The sequence below is a fragment of the Mandrillus leucophaeus genome, unplaced genomic scaffold, assembly GCF_000951045.1.
Source record: "Mandrillus leucophaeus isolate KB7577 unplaced genomic scaffold, Mleu.le_1.0 Scaffold664, whole genome shotgun sequence".
Taxonomy (NCBI): Eukaryota; Metazoa; Chordata; class Mammalia; order Primates; family Cercopithecidae; genus Mandrillus; species Mandrillus leucophaeus.
In genome coordinates, this window is record NW_012107186.1 from 843676 (window position 1) to 861596 (window position 17921).

General features: G+C 53.9%; 1 protein-coding gene across 6 annotated transcripts; it reads left to right on the forward strand.

Moving 5' to 3' along the window:
- The first annotated feature begins 1111 nt into the window (after positions 1-1111).
- On the forward strand, positions 1112-16386 carry ANK1 (ankyrin 1, erythrocytic). 6 transcript variants are annotated; one of them, XM_012001567.1, is made up of 5 exons: positions 1112-1879; positions 2954-3037; positions 4717-4782; positions 5103-5237; positions 13832-16381. In XM_012001567.1, the coding sequence occupies exons 1-4, from the start codon at positions 1661-1663 to the stop codon at positions 5199-5201; spliced, it is 468 nt and encodes a 155-aa protein (XP_011856957.1). In that variant the 5' UTR covers positions 1112-1660; the 3' UTR covers positions 5202-5237; positions 13832-16381. The 6 variants fall into 6 exon arrangements, with proteins under 6 accessions (XP_011856957.1, XP_011856956.1, XP_011856959.1 ...); XM_012001566.1 differs by lacking the exon at positions 5103-5237 and having other exon boundaries at positions 4717-4857; XM_012001569.1 differs by lacking the exon at positions 5103-5237 and having other exon boundaries at positions 13832-14911.
- The last annotated feature ends 1535 nt before the right edge of the window (positions 16387-17921 follow it).

Here is a 17921-nt window from a genome sequence, read left to right on the forward strand (position 1 = left end):
ACCCGCTTATTAGTATTTCCACTGGACCTCTGAAAACAGTGACAGGGAGATAGAGAGATTGCTTGTAACTTGGGACTTGGGAGGTGGCCTGAAATGACTGTGACCCAGCTGATTTCCCTGAGGACTTAGGAGGAAATATCTGAAGTTGGACTCTTCTTGACTGGGCCAAAACCAGATGTTTCCCCATGCCTGGCTTCTTTGCACATACTTTTCCCCATGCTTTCTTGTTGAAATGAGGAGCGTTGTGGAGTGAAAGGCATTTGGAATGTGACTCCTCCGTTTACTTACTCCTCTACCTAGGCAGAATACTTTACTTCTGTTTCCTTTGTGTAAAACGGGAAGACGATAGAACCTCCTTGGTTAGGCTTGTGGTAAGGTGTCTCTGAATTAACGTGAAATCCACAAAGAACCATGCACTATCACAAGCATTTGCCATTATTATTCATAGTGTTAGCATTCAAAAGCGGCATGATTGTCCCAGCAGCCTTGAGGGAGAGGAGTGGGGAGAGCACTTTAATCCCTGCTTCACAGATAAGGAAACTGAGGCACAGAGAAGGTACCCAGCCTTCCCAAGACCCCACAGTAGGTGAGTTGCGGGGTCAGTCTGCTGTGTCCCGGATCTGTGTTCTTTCTGCCATGCTGCATTGCCACTCAGAGAGGAACAACCTGATCTAGAAAGTGAATTTTTTTCCAGCCACAGCTGCTGCGGCTGCATTTGTGAATCAGCTCTGTAAACACGAGTTAATATGCGTGGTTCCTGTTCAGTGGGTGTTGATAGCCCAGCCCTGGAAGAGCTTTTAAGGACAGGCCTTAAATAGACACACCAGCTCCACGCTTCAGTTTCGGGAGGCTGTGCCCCGTAAAGGAAGGGTGCAAGGGCCTGCGAGCTGATAAGAATTACAGACTGGCTTCCAGGTGGCCCCACCACCTGTGCTGGGCCCCTGCTGGGCTCACTTGACTGTCCGCGAGCCCATCACTCACCCTTTTGAGGCAATTTTTGAAACAGACAAGTGTCCAGGGTATTAGCTGGTCTCATCCCTACCATGCTGGGGAACATCATTCAGATCACTGCAGTAGCAGCCCGAGGAGACACACAAGTAGCTGGTTTCTCGGGCCATATTATTTTCTGAAAGTAAGAAACTTTCCGTGGGCAGAACTCTTTCTAGTTCCCATGGGGACGGGCAGGATAGGCGAGAGGCCGAGCCCCCACTTCCAGCTCTCTGGACAGGGCGGGACAGGGCGGGGTTAGGCAGCAGTGGGTGTCACTCACACAGTGACTTTCACTTGTGCTTTCAGTGCTCAGGACATGGGCACCTGCCAGCTTCCTTCTAGCCCGGTTGGACAGCTCCAGCAGCTGGTTTGGGGAGCTAAAATTGTAGGAGCGTGATGTCACCCGGGCCACTCAGGGCAGAGCCTGGCTGCTGGGCAGAAGGGCACTTGGGCTGGGCTGCTTCAGCCGAGAGGGCCATTCGGTGTCCTACCCAGAGAGAGAGAAACAGTGAGAGACGAAGAGAGCAAACCAGAGAGATAGGGAGGGGGAATGCAAGGGGTCCCTGGGGGACTCAGGAGTCCCAGTGGAGAATGAGAGGCGGGCCCCCCGTGGCGGTCCGGCCCCTGGCTGCTCTGGTCCCCGGAGGACCGGGCTGGTGAGGAGGTGAGGATGTGGACTTTCGTCACCCAGCTCCTGGTCACACTGGTGCTGCTGAGTTTCTTCCTGGTCAGCTGTCAGAACGTGATGCACATTGTCAGGGGGTCCCTGTGCTTCGTGCTGAAGCACATCCACCAGGAGCTGGACAAGGAGCTGGGGGAGAGCGAGGGCGTCAGTGACGACGAGGAGACCATTTCCACCAGGGTGGTCCGGCGGCGGGTCTTCCTGAAGGTAACCGCCTGGCAGGAGGCCGGCGGGGCTGGCGGTGTGGGCGCCGGAGGCCAGGGCTGAGGGGACACTGCTGTGGGGAGCTCCGGACCCAGAGTTGGGAGACACTGGAAGAAAAGGACCAGGAGGTCCCCCCGGGATCAGGTTGTGTATGGGAGCCAGAGTGTGTATGGCGCCCACCAGAACCTGCCCTCTGGTGCCCAGTGCGTTGTGACAGTGACATTAAACACTCAGCTTTGGGTCTCAGGAGGCTGTGCTCGTCCTGTTTCCTTCTTTGTTTCTTTCCTCTTTCTCTCTTTTCTCTCTCTTCTCTTCTCTTTTTTCTTTTGTTTTTAGAGGTGAAGTCTTGCTCTTTAGTCCAGGCCGGAGTACAGTGGCATGGTCATGGCTCACTGTAACCTGGGCTCACTGTAAATTCCTGGGCTCGAGTGATCCTCCCACCTGAGCCTTCTGAGTAGCTAGGACTACAGGCACACACCACCATGCCTGGCTATTTTTAAAAATTTTCTGTAGAGACGGGGGCTCACTATGTTGCCCAGGTTGGTCTTGAACTCCTGGACTCAAGTGGTCCTCTGGCCTTGGCCTCCCAAAGTGCTGGGATTGCAGGCATGTGCCACCATGGGATTGCACCCGGATTGTCCTGTTTCTGTCACCAACTGGCTCTGGGATTTCGGGCAAGTCACATTCTGGGTGATGCTGCCTGTCGAAGGGCTTTTCTATATTGCAAAGTGCTGTAAAAATAGGAAACAAGTGCCTCACTTCCTCTCTCAGGGCCTCCTCCGTCAGACTTGCATAATTGCCCCCATTTTACCGGTTCCCAGGGGGTGTTGTGAGGGCCGAGTGCACAATTGCAAGCTTGGGCTGTTCATCTTCAGGCCTCCCAGACCCTCAGGGGCGTCGCCCACGCCCTGGGAGCCCTGGCGTGGCTCCCGCTGCATGCTGAGCCGGAGTTTCCTGCTGGGGGAGTTATTGGGCCATGGCTATTTTGGCTGCTGCTGTTTCATTTCCTCTTCCTCCACTCTTCCTCCCAGACTCCCACTCACCAATCTTGCATTTTCTCCTCTTCTCTAATTCCAGGGGAATGAGTTTCAGAATATTCCAGGGGAGCAGGTGACAGAGGAGCAGTTCACGGATGAGCAGGGCAACATTGTCACCAAGAAGGTGGGTGTAGAGTGTTGTTCCCCTCTGTGCTGGGGACAGGCAGGTGGGCTAGAAGCTAAAAGGCGGTAGAAGCCAGCAGCTTCTCCCTGCTGCCCTCACAGCAGGTGAGCACGGCCAGGCTGGCTGCCCCCGCGCCCAGGAGGGATGGAGGGCCCAGGAGCTGGGAGCTTTGGTCATCTGCAGTCCAGACACGGTGTCCTCACAACTGCTTTGTCTGAGTCAACCTGAATAGCTTCTGCTGCTCCCTTCCAGAAGGGCCGGCCCCAAGGATTATCCCAGACCTAGTCCCATGATACCTAACCCTGAAAACAGCTGTTAAACAAGCAGTTTGAGCATCCCAGGCCTACGATGGGCCTCCTTAAATAAAATGGATGTGGGCAGATGTGTCGGCTCACACCTGTGATCCCAGCACTTTGGGAGGCCAAGGCAGGAGGATCGCTTGAGCCCAGGCATTTAGATCAGCCTGGGCAATATGGCAAGAATTCATCTCTAAAAAATTTTTAAAAAAGGAAGAAAGAAATACACACACACACACAAAGTTAGCCAGGCATGGTGGCGCATGTCTGTAGTCACAGCTATTCAGGAAGCTGAGGCAGGAGGATCACTTAAACCCAGCAGTTCAAGGCTGCATAAGCTTTGATTGAGCCACTGTACTCCAGCTCCAGCCTGGGTGACAGAGTGAGACCCCGTCACCATAATTAAATAATTTAAAGGAAGTGAAAACGCATTGGATTGGTAGCAGATATTAATTCAGAGACATGATCTTGCCTGTCAAGTATGGGGCACGGTGCTAGCTATGGGTAAAAGAGAGGAGGAGCCAAGGCAGGGTCTCGAATGTGCTTCTGCTGGGGGGCAGCTCACATCACCCTGGAGTGAGGCTGCTTGTGCGTCTGTCTTTCCTCCTGCACTGTGAGCTGCTTGCAGGCAGGGACCGTGTCTGGCTGATGTTTCATCTCCCACTCAGACCACATGGCAGGTACAGAGTAAAGGGTTTGAATATTTGGACAGGTGAATACGGGAGTAGGTGGGCGAAAAAGAGATGCCCTCTGCCCTTAGGCGCCTGGGAGTAGAATGGGGAAGAGCGCAAACTTCCATCCATACCAAAAAGCAAAACAGAAGGCTGTGGGCTCAAGGGGGAGACCACACCCAGTCACACCTTGGTCATGGAATGGCACTGCCAAGGCCCCTTCAGGGCTGTCTGGCAGAGGGTTTTCCGTAAAGCGATGGGGCAAAGGCTGTCCCTCTTCTTGGCCTCTCAAGGAGGGGCTCCTAGGACAAAGGCTACCTCCCCCACTCGGAGCTCATTCCTGGGACCTGCTCTTGAGGGCTTGACCAGCGTTTTTTGTTTTTGTTTTTGTTTTTTTCATACAGAGTGTTGCTCTGTTGACCAGGCTGGAGTGCAGTGGTGTGGTCTAAGCTCACTGCAACCTCCACCCACCAGGTTCAAGTGATTCTCCTGCCACAGACTCCTGAGTAGCTGGGATTACAGGTGCCTGCCACCGCACCCAGCTAATTTTTGTCTTTTTAGTAGAGACAGGGTTTCACCATGTTGGCCAGGCTGGTTTCAAGCTCCTGACCTCAGATGATCTGCCCATCAGCCTCCCAAAGTGCTGGGATTACAGACATGAGCCCCCGTGCCCGGCCTGACCAGCCCTTTCCTCCTTCCCTTCCTTTCCCAGATCATTCGCAAGGTGGTTCGGCAGATAGACTCGTCCAGCGCCGACACTGCCCAGGAGCACGAGGAGGTGACTGTCACGGGGCCCCTGGAGGATCCCAGTGAGCTGGAGGTCGATATTGATTCCTTTATGAAACATGCCAAGGTACTGAGGCTCCCGCGGCCCTGGGGGACCCAGCGCCATCACTGCCGCCTCGCTCTGCCCATCTTGCCGGGCCATCTGCGTGACACCTCCCTCCACTCACCTCTTCATGAGCTCTCCCTCCAGTCTCCCTTCTCCCCTGTGGGCAGTGTGTCTGCCGCCTCCGTGTAGCCTCCTTTCAATTTTCTGCCTGTGTTCTGCCCATCTTTGCCATCTATCCTGCTTTCTGTCTCTGCTGCTGTCTGCAGGTGGAGCTGAGAGGGAGTGGCCTACAACCGGACCTGATAGAGGGCAGGAAAGGGGCGCAGATAGTGAAGCGGGCCAGCCTGAAAAGGGGGAAACAGTGACCCCGAGCCGCTCTCCTTGGAGTAGCCTCTCGGGAGGTAACGCAGCCCTTCTCATCCCCTCTGCATGGCCTGTTCTTTGGTGGAGTGGCTGCTCCTGTCTCACCGGATCCCCTCCCAGCCACCCCAGCATGATGTGGGACAAACAACTTGCGGCTATGTCTCGAGGCAGAGATTCTCGCTTCCCAGCCCTACTAACAGCGGCTCTGAGCCCCAGCTTCCTCATCAAGGAAACAGAGTTAATAACATCCACTTAACAGGGACCGCACGGTTTTGTAAGAATGCCTTTTGGGCCGGGCACAGTGGCTCATATCTGTAATCCCAGCATTTTGTGAGGTCGGGGCGAGAGGATTGCTTGAGGCCAGGAGTTCAAGACCAGCCTAGGCAACAGAGCAAGACCCCATCTCAAAAAAAACCAAAAAGCCAGAAAGAAAAAAATGCTCTTTGAAGAGTAAAAGCACTCTGTAAATCTAAGTGGTAATATTATCTTGGAAACCAAGCAATGGGGGTCTAGAAGGTGGTGGACAGGGCACTGGAGAGGACAGGAGAGTCTGTCTGGGCTGTGATGTTTCAACATAAGAGCTCCAAGACTGAGGACTGGACTGTCTCTTGAACCTGGAGCCCAGCTACAGTTCTGACCTGGCCAAGGCTTAGCTTCTCCTTGGTGTTTTGTGAAACATGTTGCTCCCTTGCTTTCTAGGAAAGGGCTGAGCTGACAGGCCTAAGGGGTGGACGACATGCTTTCTGCAAGTCAGGAGACCGTCAGGGTTGGGGCCTGGGCCATGGTGCATGTGTGTGAGCACGGGGTAGTGTGGCCACGGAGCGGGGGCGTGCCGTGCCGTGCCATGCCATGCCATGAGGGAGGGACATGAAGACGCTGCACGATCGCGACCGTCTCCAGCAGGTGTGTGCGGTGCTGGGGGCTTCAGTGGCCGGCTCTGATCTCCATCCTCCCTGGGGCATCCTGTACTGAGCTGCCCCGAGGACCTTCATGCTGCCCAGCTCGGGGCAGCTCAGTACAGGATACCTCGGGGTGGGAGTCAGCAGGAGGTGAGGGGGCATGGTGGCCCCAGTGCAGCACTAACCGGGTCGTTACCATTCACACCCCAGGGCCTGACTCTGGGGCCGAGCAGCAAGGAGGCTCTGGCTTTCGCTTTCTGCAAAAATCAGGGCCCGCTGCCTCCTGAGCCACCAAAAGTGCTGACTCTGGGCTTCCCGATATATCTCAGCACTTGGGCAAAAAAGAGGACTGGCAGATCCAGTTATAGGATAAAATTAGACCTGACATCTCAGCAGCTTAAGGAGGTCACCGTGTTAACCCCTGCACTGCCAGGGGTCCCACTAGGCTGCTGGTTTAGAAGACTCTGAGTAGCTGCTGTTGGGTCCTGGAAAGAACCCAAAGATGCAAATAATGTTTAAAAGCAGCAAACGGAAAGGAAGAGTACACTCTTCTGACTTGTTTTTCTTATGGTAGCAGTGGCAGCTGTGGCTTTAGATTTCTGTTTGGCTCAGGTTCTATGGATGCTCCTGAGCAGGAGAGAGGCAGCCCAAAAGCCAGGCTAGGGGGAAGGAGGGAGCCTTGAATTTCATTTTAATTTGCTGTAAATGATCAGCAGTGTGGCTGAAGCCCCCACCCCAGGTGATTAAGGACCAGACCACACTAGCGTGGGTGTCAGAAACATGGAGCAGCCCGGCTCTGGGACAGCACTTTGCCCTCTGTCAGTGACAGCCACAGGGACAAGTGGGGTTTGAATATTTGGACAGGTGAATACGGGAGTGGGTGGGCGAAAAAGAGATGCCCTCTGCCCTTAGGCGCCTGGGAGTAGAATGGGGAAGAGCGCAAACTTCCATCCATACCAAAAAGCAAAACAGAAGGCTGTGGGCTCAAGGGGGAGGCCACACCCAGTCACACCTTGGTCATGGAATGGCACTGCCAAGCCCCTTCAGGGCTGTCTGGCAGAGGGTTTTCCGTAAAGCGATGGGGCAAAGGCTGTCCCTCTTCTTGGCCTCTCAAGGAGGGGCTCCTAGGACAAAGGCTACCTCCCCCACTCGGAGCTCATTCCTGGGACCTGCTCTTGAGGGCTTGACCAGCGTTTTTTGTTTTTGTTTTTGTTTTTTTCATACAGAGTGTTGCTCTGTTGACCAGGCTGGAGTGCAGTGGTGTGGTCTAAGCTCACTGCAACCTCCACCCACCAGGTTCAAGTGATTCTCCTGCCACAGACTCCTGAGTAGCTGGGATTACAGGTGCCTGCCACCGCACCCAGCTAATTTTTGTCTTTTTAGTAGAGACAGGGTTTCACCATGTTGGCCAGGCTGGTTTCAAGCTCCTGACCTCAGATGATCTGCCCATCAGCCTCCCAAAGTGCTGGGATTACAGACATGAGCCCCCGTGCCCGGCCTGACCAGCCCTTTCCTCCTTCCCTTCCTTTCCCAGATCATTCGCAAGGTGGTTCGGCAGATAGACTCGTCCAGCGCCGACACTGCCCAGGAGCACGAGGAGGTGACTGTCACGGGGCCCCTGGAGGATCCCAGTGAGCTGGAGGTCGATATTGATTCCTTTATGAAACATGCCAAGGTACTGAGGCTCCCGCGGCCCTGGGGGACCCAGCGCCATCACTGCCGCCTCGCTCTGCCCATCTTGCCGGGCCATCTGCGTGACACCTCCCTCCACTCACCTCTTCATGAGCTCTCCCTCCAGTCTCCCTTCTCCCCTGTGGGCAGTGTGTCTGCCGCCTCCGTGTAGCCTCCTTTCAATTTTCTGCCTGTGTTCTGCCCATCTTTGCCATCTATCCTGCTTTCTGTCTCTGCTGCTGTCTGCAGGTGGAGCTGAGAGGGAGTGGCCTACAACCGGACCTGATAGAGGGCAGGAAAGGGGCGCAGATAGTGAAGCGGGCCAGCCTGAAAAGGGGGAAACAGTGACCCCGAGCCGCTCTCCTTGGAGTAGCCTCTCGGGAGGTAACGCAGCCCTTCTCATCCCCTCTGCATGGCCTGTTCTTTGGTGGAGTGGCTGCTCCTGTCTCACCGGATCCCCTCCCAGCCACCCCAGCATGATGTGGGACAAACAACTTGCGGCTATGTCTCGAGGCAGAGATTCTCGCTTCCCAGCCCTACTAACAGCGGCTCTGAGCCCCAGCTTCCTCATCAAGGAAACAGAGTTAATAACATCCACTTAACAGGGACCGCACGGTTTTGTAAGAATGCCTTTTGGGCCGGGCACAGTGGCTCATATCTGTAATCCCAGCATTTTGTGAGGTCGGGGCGAGAGGATTGCTTGAGGCCAGGAGTTCAAGACCAGCCTAGGCAACAGAGCAAGACCCCATCTCAAAAAAAACCAAAAAGCCAGAAAGAAAAAAATGCTCTTTGAAGAGTAAAAGCACTCTGTAAATCTAAGTGGTAATATTATCTTGGAAACCAAGCAATGGGGGTCTAGAAGGTGGTGGACAGGGCACTGGAGAGGACAGGAGAGTCTGTCTGGGCTGTGATGTTTCAACATAAGAGCTCCAAGACTGAGGACTGGACTGTCTCTTGAACCTGGAGCCCAGCTACAGTTCTGACCTGGCCAAGGCTTAGCTTCTCCTTGGTGTTTTGTGAAACATGTTGCTCCCTTGCTTTCTAGGAAAGGGCTGAGCTGACAGGCCTAAGGGGTGGACGACATGCTTTCTGCAAGTCAGGAGACCGTCAGGGTTGGGGCCTGGGCCATGGTGCATGTGTGTGAGCACGGGGTAGTGTGGCCACGGAGCGGGGGCGTGCCGTGCCGTGCCATGCCATGCCATGAGGGAGGGACATGAAGACGCTGCACGATCGCGACCGTCTCCAGCAGGTGTGTGCGGTGCTGGGGGCTTCAGTGGCCGGCTCTGATCTCCATCCTCCCTGGGGCATCCTGTACTGAGCTGCCCCGAGGACCTTCATGCTGCCCAGCTCGGGGCAGCTCAGTACAGGATACCTCGGGGTGGGAGTCAGCAGGAGGTGAGGGGGCATGGTGGCCCCAGTGCAGCACTAACCGGGTCGTTACCATTCACACCCCAGGGCCTGACTCTGGGGCCGAGCAGCAAGGAGGCTCTGGCTTTCCGCTTTCGGCAAAAATCAGGGCCCGCTGCCTCCTGAGCCACCAAAAGTGCTGACTCTGGGCTTCCCGATATATCTCAGCACTTGGGCAAAAAAGAGGACTGGCAGATCCAGTTATAGGATAAAATTAGACCTGACATCTCAGCAGCTTAAGGAGGTCACCGTGTTAACCCCTGCACTGCCAGGGGTCCCACTAGGCTGCTGGTTTAGAAGACTCTGAGTAGCTGCTGTTGGGTCCTGGAAAGAACCCAAAGATGCAAATAATGTTTAAAAGCAGCAAACGGAAAGGAAGAGTACACTCTTCTGACTTGTTTTTCTTATGGTAGCAGTGGCAGCTGTGGCTTTAGATTTCTGTTTGGCTCAGGTTCTATGGATGCTCCTGAGCAGGAGAGAGGCAGCCCAAAAGCCAGGCTAGGGGGAAGGAGGGAGCCTTGAATTTCATTTTAATTTGCTGTAAATGATCAGCAGTGTGGCTGAAGCCCCCACCCCAGGTGATTAAGGACCAGACCACACTAGCGTGGGTGTCAGAAACATGGAGCAGCCCGGCTCTGGGACAGCACTTTGCCCTCTGTCAGTGACAGCCACAGGGACAAGTGTGACAGTGGCGGCGGGGGAAGAGGGCGAGGAGGGGCGAGAGCAGTGGCGAGGGAGAGGCGGAGAAAAGCTCCTGCTGAAGTCCCAGAGGATTAGGGGACAGCATTAAATGCCCTACCCTCCCAACCAGGGCTAAGGCTACAGAGAAGACGGTTGAGGGCCCGAAGGCTTTCTAATTTACTGCCCCCACCCCCGACGAGCATGTACAGTCGATCCTCATCATTCACCGATTCGGCATTTGCGAATTCGCCTACTCATTAACATTTATCTGTAGCCCCAAAGCTGACACTCACCGTGCTTTTGCTCTTTCATGGGCATGCACATAGGGGCAAAAAGTTTGAGTCGCCCAACACGTGCAGTCCCAGCTGAGGATGGACAAAGCCACACTCTGCCTCGGTGTTTCATACTATAAATAAGTGTCCTCCTCACAGCTTGTGTAGTGCCACATTTTTCAAATTTTTGGTTTCATTGTTTAGAATGGCCCCTGAGGGAAACGCTATCTGGTGTGAAGCGCAAGAAGGCTGCGATGTTCCTTAAGGAGAGAACGGACATCAGATAAGTTCTGCTCAGGGATGAGTTAGAGTGCCTGTGCTGGTGAAGTCAGTGTTAATGAGTCAACCCTATATATTACATAAGGTGTCTTGAAACAGAAACGCACCTAAGACAAAGTTATGTATTCATCAGTTGACCAAAATATTGTGGTCAGAGGCTCGCGGGAGCCTAACCTTGTATTTCCCTTAGGAGCAGTGGTTCAGTATTCGCTAATTCCATGTTCACAGCGACTTATTTGTTTATTTATTTATATTTTGAGAGGGAGTCTTACTCTGTTGCCCAGGCTGGAGTGCAGTGGCACTATCTTGGCTCACTGCAACCTCCATCTCCCAGGTTCAAGCAATCCTCCTGCCTCAGCCTCCTGAGTAGCTGGGATTACAGGCGTGTGCTACCACCCTTGGCTAATTTTTGTATTTTTAGTAGAGACAGGATTTCACCATGTTGGCCAGGCTGCTCTCGAGCTCCTCACCTCAAGCAACCCGCCCTCCTCAGCCTCCCAAAGCGCTGGGATTACAGGCATGAGCCACTGTGTGTAGCCTCAAACAGTAAATAATTTATAGAACGGAGCTATTGCAAATGACTAGAATGGGCTGTATTTGTTTCAAAGAGTGAAAGCTGGAGCTTGTGTGTCTAGAATTAAGGCCTCTTCCTCCTGCTTCCAGGTTGTATGGCCTTAAGTCATTTAAAAGCCCTAAGCTTCAGTCTCCTCAAGGGAGGATGAAAATAGTCCCTTTCGATGTGTTACACTTCAAGAAAAAGGTTTCAAAATAATAATGGGAACTGTGAGCACTGATGTGAAGAGAGTAAGTAAGAACATATATGCCCTGGGACTCAAATAATTGCAGGTCTTGTCTGTAGTGTGACTCAGAGCAAGTCAAATGATCTCCCTAAGCCTCAGGTTCCTTAGCCATAAAATAGCACTAATGCCAGCATTTCCCTTGTAGGATGGTTATGATGGTTGCTGAGTTTATGTTTGTGAAAGGGCTGTCTAGGGCCGGGCATAGTGACTCATGCCTGTAATCTCAGCACTTTGGGAGGCTGAGGCAGGAGGACCACTTGAGATGAGCCTGGGCAATGTGGTAGGACCCTGTCTCTAAAAATAATTTAAAAATTAGTTGGCCATGGTGGCATACACCTGTAGTTCCAGCCTCTTGGGAAGCTGAGGTGGGAGGATCGCTTGAGCCCAGGAGTTCAAGGCTGCAGTGAGCTATGATTGTACCACTTCAATCTAGCCTGGACAACAGAGCAAGACTCTGTCTCTAAATGAAATAAAAATAAAGAATGAAAGAGACTCTTTTCTAACCTTTTGAAAGGTGAGGGGACCCAGGAGAAGAGGTCAGAACAATGCAGGAGTCCTGAGCAGAGTGAGGTGACCTAGATCCTCATCCCACCCCTGTTCTTGCCACTGCACCTCCAGAGTCTCAGTTTACCAAGGGATGAAATGGGCAGTCATGCCAGCATGATCTCTGAGGTCTGAACTTTTTCTTCTGCTCAGTGCCTGGGCAGTAAAGTAGATGGGAAATCCTAGACTATCTTTCCTAGGCTGCACATTCCATGATGGTCTCTTATTTGAGGAGTGCTTCCCCTTGGGGCAGGCACCGTGGGGAGCACCAGGAGGCTGTTCTTGCCCTCGGTGTTTCTAATCCAACCAGGGAAATATGCAGACATCAAAAAGCACAAACAGACAGAGACGGTAACATTTCTAGAGAGCCAAGTAATTGTTCACATTCATACAATGCTAAGCACCTATGTGTCTTAGCTTTTTTAAACATCACACCTCTCTAATGGGTAGGTCCTATTACTGCCCTCATTTTACAGCAGAGAAAACTGAGTCACAGAGCAGGTACGGCACTTGACTGAGGTCAGGCAGCACGGGACTTGAACCCAGGTGGTCTGGCTCCAGAGTTCCTGTTCTTACCCATTCGACTCTGCCATCTCCCGATCAGAAAAGGCAGCCTCTTTTTTTTTTTTTTTTTTTTTTGTATTTTGTATTTTTACAAAATACAAAAGGGAGAGCTTCCAGAGTGGAGAGGGGTCTGCTCCAAGGATCAGGAAAGTTTTGTGGGGTGGAAATGTTGAGGGCGGCAGGCAGAACCTCTGCAGAAAGGAGAGTGGAAGGCAGCCTTGACAGGAGAAGTGTGACCAAAGGCAGAGAACAGGAGGGTAGAGCATGTTCAGAGGCTTAGAGGAGACAGTCAGGCCTGACTGATGTGATGGCCCGGCAGTGATGAAAGCATCTTCCCTCTACGGTGACAGCACTGTCCACCCACTATGGCAGCAGTTCCTGGTTTTACAGTTCTACAGCAGCCCCTGGCAAGGAACCCGGCACCACCCTCCCATCCCTGGGGAACCACCCAAGAGCTGAGTTCTCCCTGCTCCCTTCCAACACTCCTCCCCAACACCTTCACCTGGAGAACCCAAGACAGCTCCATGTCTGGGGATGGCACCACCTGGGGATGAGCTCCTGCCCCCCTGTGTCACTTCCTGCCCTGCCCAAGAGATTGTCACCTTCTCCCTATTGAAGCATCCTCCTTTCCCCAGTGGTCCCAGGGTCCCTGCAGATAGAACATGAGTAGCTGGTCTTGAAAACATGGAGTTTTCACCCCAGGTTGGAGGCTGGAGGCCCCATGGGAACAGGAGAGTTTTCTCACTGCGAATCCCAGGCTGAAGAATGTAGGCTTAGCTCCTCCAGCAAATCTGCTCTTCTCCAGACTAGGACTCAATACAGGAGGAGGAGAGGAGGATGCATCTGCTTTTCAGAGATCTTGTCCATCTGAGGGGAATGGGGAGAGCAGCCAGAGGCAGCAGTCAGGAAGAACTGTGGACCAGAGCTGAAGGGGAGCTGTCACCCTTGAAGCATGAGCTCCCAAAGCCAGGGAGCCTGTCCGCACCATCCCTGGGTCCCCAAGGCTGGCGAATGGCAGACATCAGTGCATGTTGGCAGAGCTGAACTGAGAAAGTGAAGGTGTTACCTAGCCTCACCTAGCCCCTTCTTGGCACAAGCCCTGGCTCAAGAAAAATGGCCCTTCCTAAGTACAAGGATCTGCTGGGGGGATGTCTTCCCAGGTGACCACATAGGCACAGGGGCCTCTGCTCCTCTCCCAGGACATGGAGCACAGCGCTGTCCTTGGCCCATACAGAGAGGCATCCTGGAGCGCTCGAGCACTCAGAAGGAATTCATGAGGCCTCTGTGGCGGCTCTGAGGAACAGCCTCTGCATAAGGAGCAAGAGAAGGAGGGCAGCATCTCAGGAGGTTGGGCCTGCAAGAGCAGCACCCTCTGCACGTCGCCTTGCCTGGGGAGACTGTTTTTCCTGAGTCAGATTCGGCCTGAGCTGCCAGCACAAAACTCTGTGTGTAGGGTTTTTGCTGGACGTTGCCCTTTTGCATTCTAAGTGACCCCTTCTCTCTTTGTGTCTCCCAGGATCACACCTCGACACCCAACCCCTGAACCCCACACACTCTGCCATGCACACAGGAGGAGAGCTGGACCTGAGGGCCACCGCAGCGGTGCACACGTTCCTCTGGGCTGACGGCATGACCTCTGTAAGGGACTCCCGCTAGTCCCCTCTTCGCATGAATGACTGACTGTAGACGCATGACCTCCAGGCTTCAATCCTGCCTCTTGCAATGACAGCTGATCTGTCGGAACCAGGACACAAAAGGAGCAAGAAGCGGGGAGAGAGAGGGATAGAAAACAGGCGCGGGAGAGCGTGTGAATGCAAAAGTGAATGAGGGCTTTTTGTGGCTGGGGATGGGTTTTGGTTTTTGGGGTTTTTTTTTAGTTGTTTTGACTTCGTACAGGGTACTTTTTCCCGACCTCATCTGTCAGAAATCCATGTGGGCTTCCTGGAAAGAAAAAAAAGAAAGAAAGAAAGAAAACTAGGCATGTAATCAGTTTAGCCACCTTAATCTTAAGCCATGTCCTCATCTGCCCACCCTCCCCAACCCAACCTACACACCTCCATTCCACTTGTGACACCCCCTCCACTCCCTGGTGACGCTCCTGCCAGATCGCTCTACATGACATTCAGGACACACACACACACACACACACACACCACTCGCCTCCACTGAATCTACACACAGATTTTACTGTGACTTCTGAAGCTGTATAGACTCTGCTGTGGATAAACTGGAATTTTTTATGTTGTCTCTCTCTCTCTCTCTCTCTCTCTGCCAATTTCAGTACAAGTCATCTTCCAACGGAAAATCATTACCTTGAGAGTGCATTCGGGGTTCCTTGTGTTAGGGACTTAAGAATCTGAGGCGAGGACTCCCAGGCTTACCTGTAGGGCTCAAAGGGAGCCAGGACCCCATCTGAAAGGGTCTCCTCTCTCAGTCGGGGGACGGGCAGGTGGCTGACCCAGGATTGCACCAGCATGTCCATAGAGAAGAGATTTTCTATATCTTCAAGCACTATATCATAGTCCGTGTTCAAAGTGTAAACTGTACAGTAATCAGCCTTGTGTATATGAAAAACAATAAATACTATGCAAACCAATAGAAACATTTAGCAGTATGTACAGAGCCTGACAGCACAGCTCCTGAGGACTTCTGTGGCTTCAGGAGAAGGAGCTGTGGCCTGCCTTTCAGTGAAAGAGGAAGGAAAGGAGTAGGGCTAGTGAATGTATCTGCCAGTTCTTAGAAGTCAGGACCACCCACGGTCTCCCAGAGTGAACTTGGTGCTCTAAGTCCAGGCAGCCTGCAGGCTGGGGGCCCTGGGTGCAGGTGCCAGGCTCGAGGCTGTTCCCTGTCTGCCTCGGTGCCTCCCCTCTGCCCAGCCCCTGTGGCCTCTTGGAGAGGCCAGCCAGGGAGCTCCCTGGATCGCATGACCAGTGGTAGCAGAGTTGGTGGCAGAGAGCCTGGACGCCAAGAGGCTGGGGCCAGGCTCTGGGTCAGGGCAGAAAGGAGACAGACAGCTGGCAGTTCCTCGCCTCGGTGCCATCAGGGAGGAGCCTTAAGTTCCACTAGAGCCTCCGGCCCAGGGAGGCCCCAATCAGCACAATCCCTGCCCGTCCTCGCGGCGGGCGTCCCCAGGGCCAGGAGAGAGAGACGGGGCTGGCTCCTCTCGACCCCGGAGCCGCGGTGTGGACGGCCTGGCCCCGTCCGCCCCGCCGCTCTGCGGGAGTGTCCTTGGGACACCCTTAAACCTTCCAAGTAGCACAGAAGCCCCCTCCACGTCAGAGGCCCCCTGGCCGCGGGGCCTGTGAGCGGAGAGGGGCCCTGCCTCCCCTACAAGTCCGCCCCGATGCACCCAGGGCCGAGCAGGCCCCGGGGCGGCCGAGGCACCTTGTCTGCCGGGGGCGGGGCTGCTTTTGCTTCCTTAGAGGGGCGGGCAGGGAGAGGAAGCTCTAGCTCCGGGCCTCAGTTTCCCCTAGGCTGCCTCTGAAGAGCTACAGGGCGAGCCTGGACGGCTGCCGTCGCCGCCAGAGGCCACCCCGGCCAGGCCTCCAGGGCGCAGAGGCGCCCCCATCCTTCCCCCCATCCCGGGGGCCACGGCAGGGCGGTCGCGCAGCGCGGCTGGGACCGATTCGATGACGGCCCAAGGAAGCTGGGCACAGGGCTCGCCTCCCCCGCCTCGATCCTGCACCTTCCTCTCCCAGGTCGCCGCTGCAGCCAACCCAGTAGCCCCCTTAGCGCCCCCGCGGGCCCCGCGGCTCCAGGCTCCGCTTTGGCACCTCTGCTCCGGCTGGCATGGCTGCACGCTCCGGCTGCTAGTAGGAGCCGTTAGGGGAGGAGTTTGGGGTCTCCACACGATGCCTAGAGAATGCTGCAGTCTGCACATTAGACGCTTTTTAGAAGTTTTGAAATTACCTTGATTTTTTTAATTGTTATGAAAATGGATCTTTTCTTGACTCTCCCACATGCTCTGTTATGGGAGAGAATCCCCTACCCCACTCTGATGTATAGACCATTCTCCCTACACCAGCCGAACCAATGTCAAAATTAATAAAGAAATGGACTAATGGCACAGGGCTCTATCTCTCCTTCTCGCTCGTCTTTAGGGGGTAAGGGGTGCTGAGGCCAGCCTAAAGCCTGGGTTGGGATGTGAAGGAATCTATGGGTGGGGCTCAGGTCCCAGAGAGCCTGCCAATGCCCAGTCCTCCCAGAAGCCTGGACAATCCCTTAATCAGGACCCCTGACCTGGGAGAGGCCTCCAGAGAGGTGGCAGAGTAGATTTCTATTCCACCTGATGGCTCCCATGGGATGGGGAGAAGCTGGGGGTCGGGGGAGGGGGCACCACAACTCACCAAGATTCTTGGCCAGGCCCCCAGCTGGCATGCACTGAAGGTGCTCCCCAGCGTTCCCTAGGAAGGCATCTGGCCCCAGTACTCAATGCCATTCAAAGTTCAAGAACTTTTTCTTGCTGTAGGGAAAAAATTGCCCTGTTTCTAACTAGTCGCTAACACTTCCTGCAAGGCTGGTCACCAAGCTGACCTCAGTTTCCTCATCTGTCTAATGGAAGAATGGATTAGGTGGTTGCTAAAGTCTCTTCAGTTTCTCATCCTAGGGGTGCCAGACACCAATGCCTTTGTCAGGCTTGGCATTAATTAAGAATCAAATCATTGGCTGTGGCTTTCCTGCCACATAAATTCCCCATCATGAGGGGGTGACGGAGTCACAATCCCAAGGCCCCTGGAGCACCCCAGTCCCACCCCGCTCCAAGCCTCTCTCCTGGAATCGGAGAGGCCATCCAGGCCAGTGGGCAATCGCAGCAGGTCATCTGCAGCACCCAGGGGGCTTTTCAAAACGCAGTTTCAGAATCACAGTTGCCTGGGTGGGATTGGGTGGTGACGCCGAGAACCAGAACCAGGTCTATCAGATGGCTGTGGCACTCAGCCTGGGGGCAAAGCCATCTCAGACGAAGACATAGCTCTTTTCCTTTTAAACCAAATTTGTAGAGAATCATTCCACACCCTTTGTGAGGTCTTTCTTGCATAACCTAAATCCTTTTGCTACAGAGGGTCAGCTTCTGCGTGAGAAGGAAGCTCGCCCTGAGCCCTGGGGTCCTCTGCTCCCCACTGAAAACCAAGATGGTCTGGAAACCCAGGAGAAGCTCAGTGAAGCAGTGCCTCTCGTCTCCCACCTACCAGGGCGGCCTCTGGGGAGTGAGAGATCAAGCTCTGCAGAGCTCATGCCTGGTCAGGAAGGGCTCTGGGGCCACCAGGCACAGAGATGAGCAGAAGTCTGTCTGGCAGTCACAATCTTTCCTGGCATTTTACATGTTCAGGCCAGTGGCATGCTAGTTTCCATTTTTAGAGAAAAACTGCAGGGAAGAATCCTGCCCAGTCCAGAAATCACCCATATACCTGGAACGTGGGCTCCAACTCCTCTATACCTTGGTTTCCCTGTTTGTAAAATGAGAGTTTCCCTCAATAAAGCCTTGCACATTATAAAAATTTATTCAAGAAAAAAAAGCATATGCATGCTCTGTGATTCAGCCCAGTCCCGTGCATCAACTACTAACTGAGCACCGACAGAGTGCCTGGCATGGGGCTCCACCACCCTCT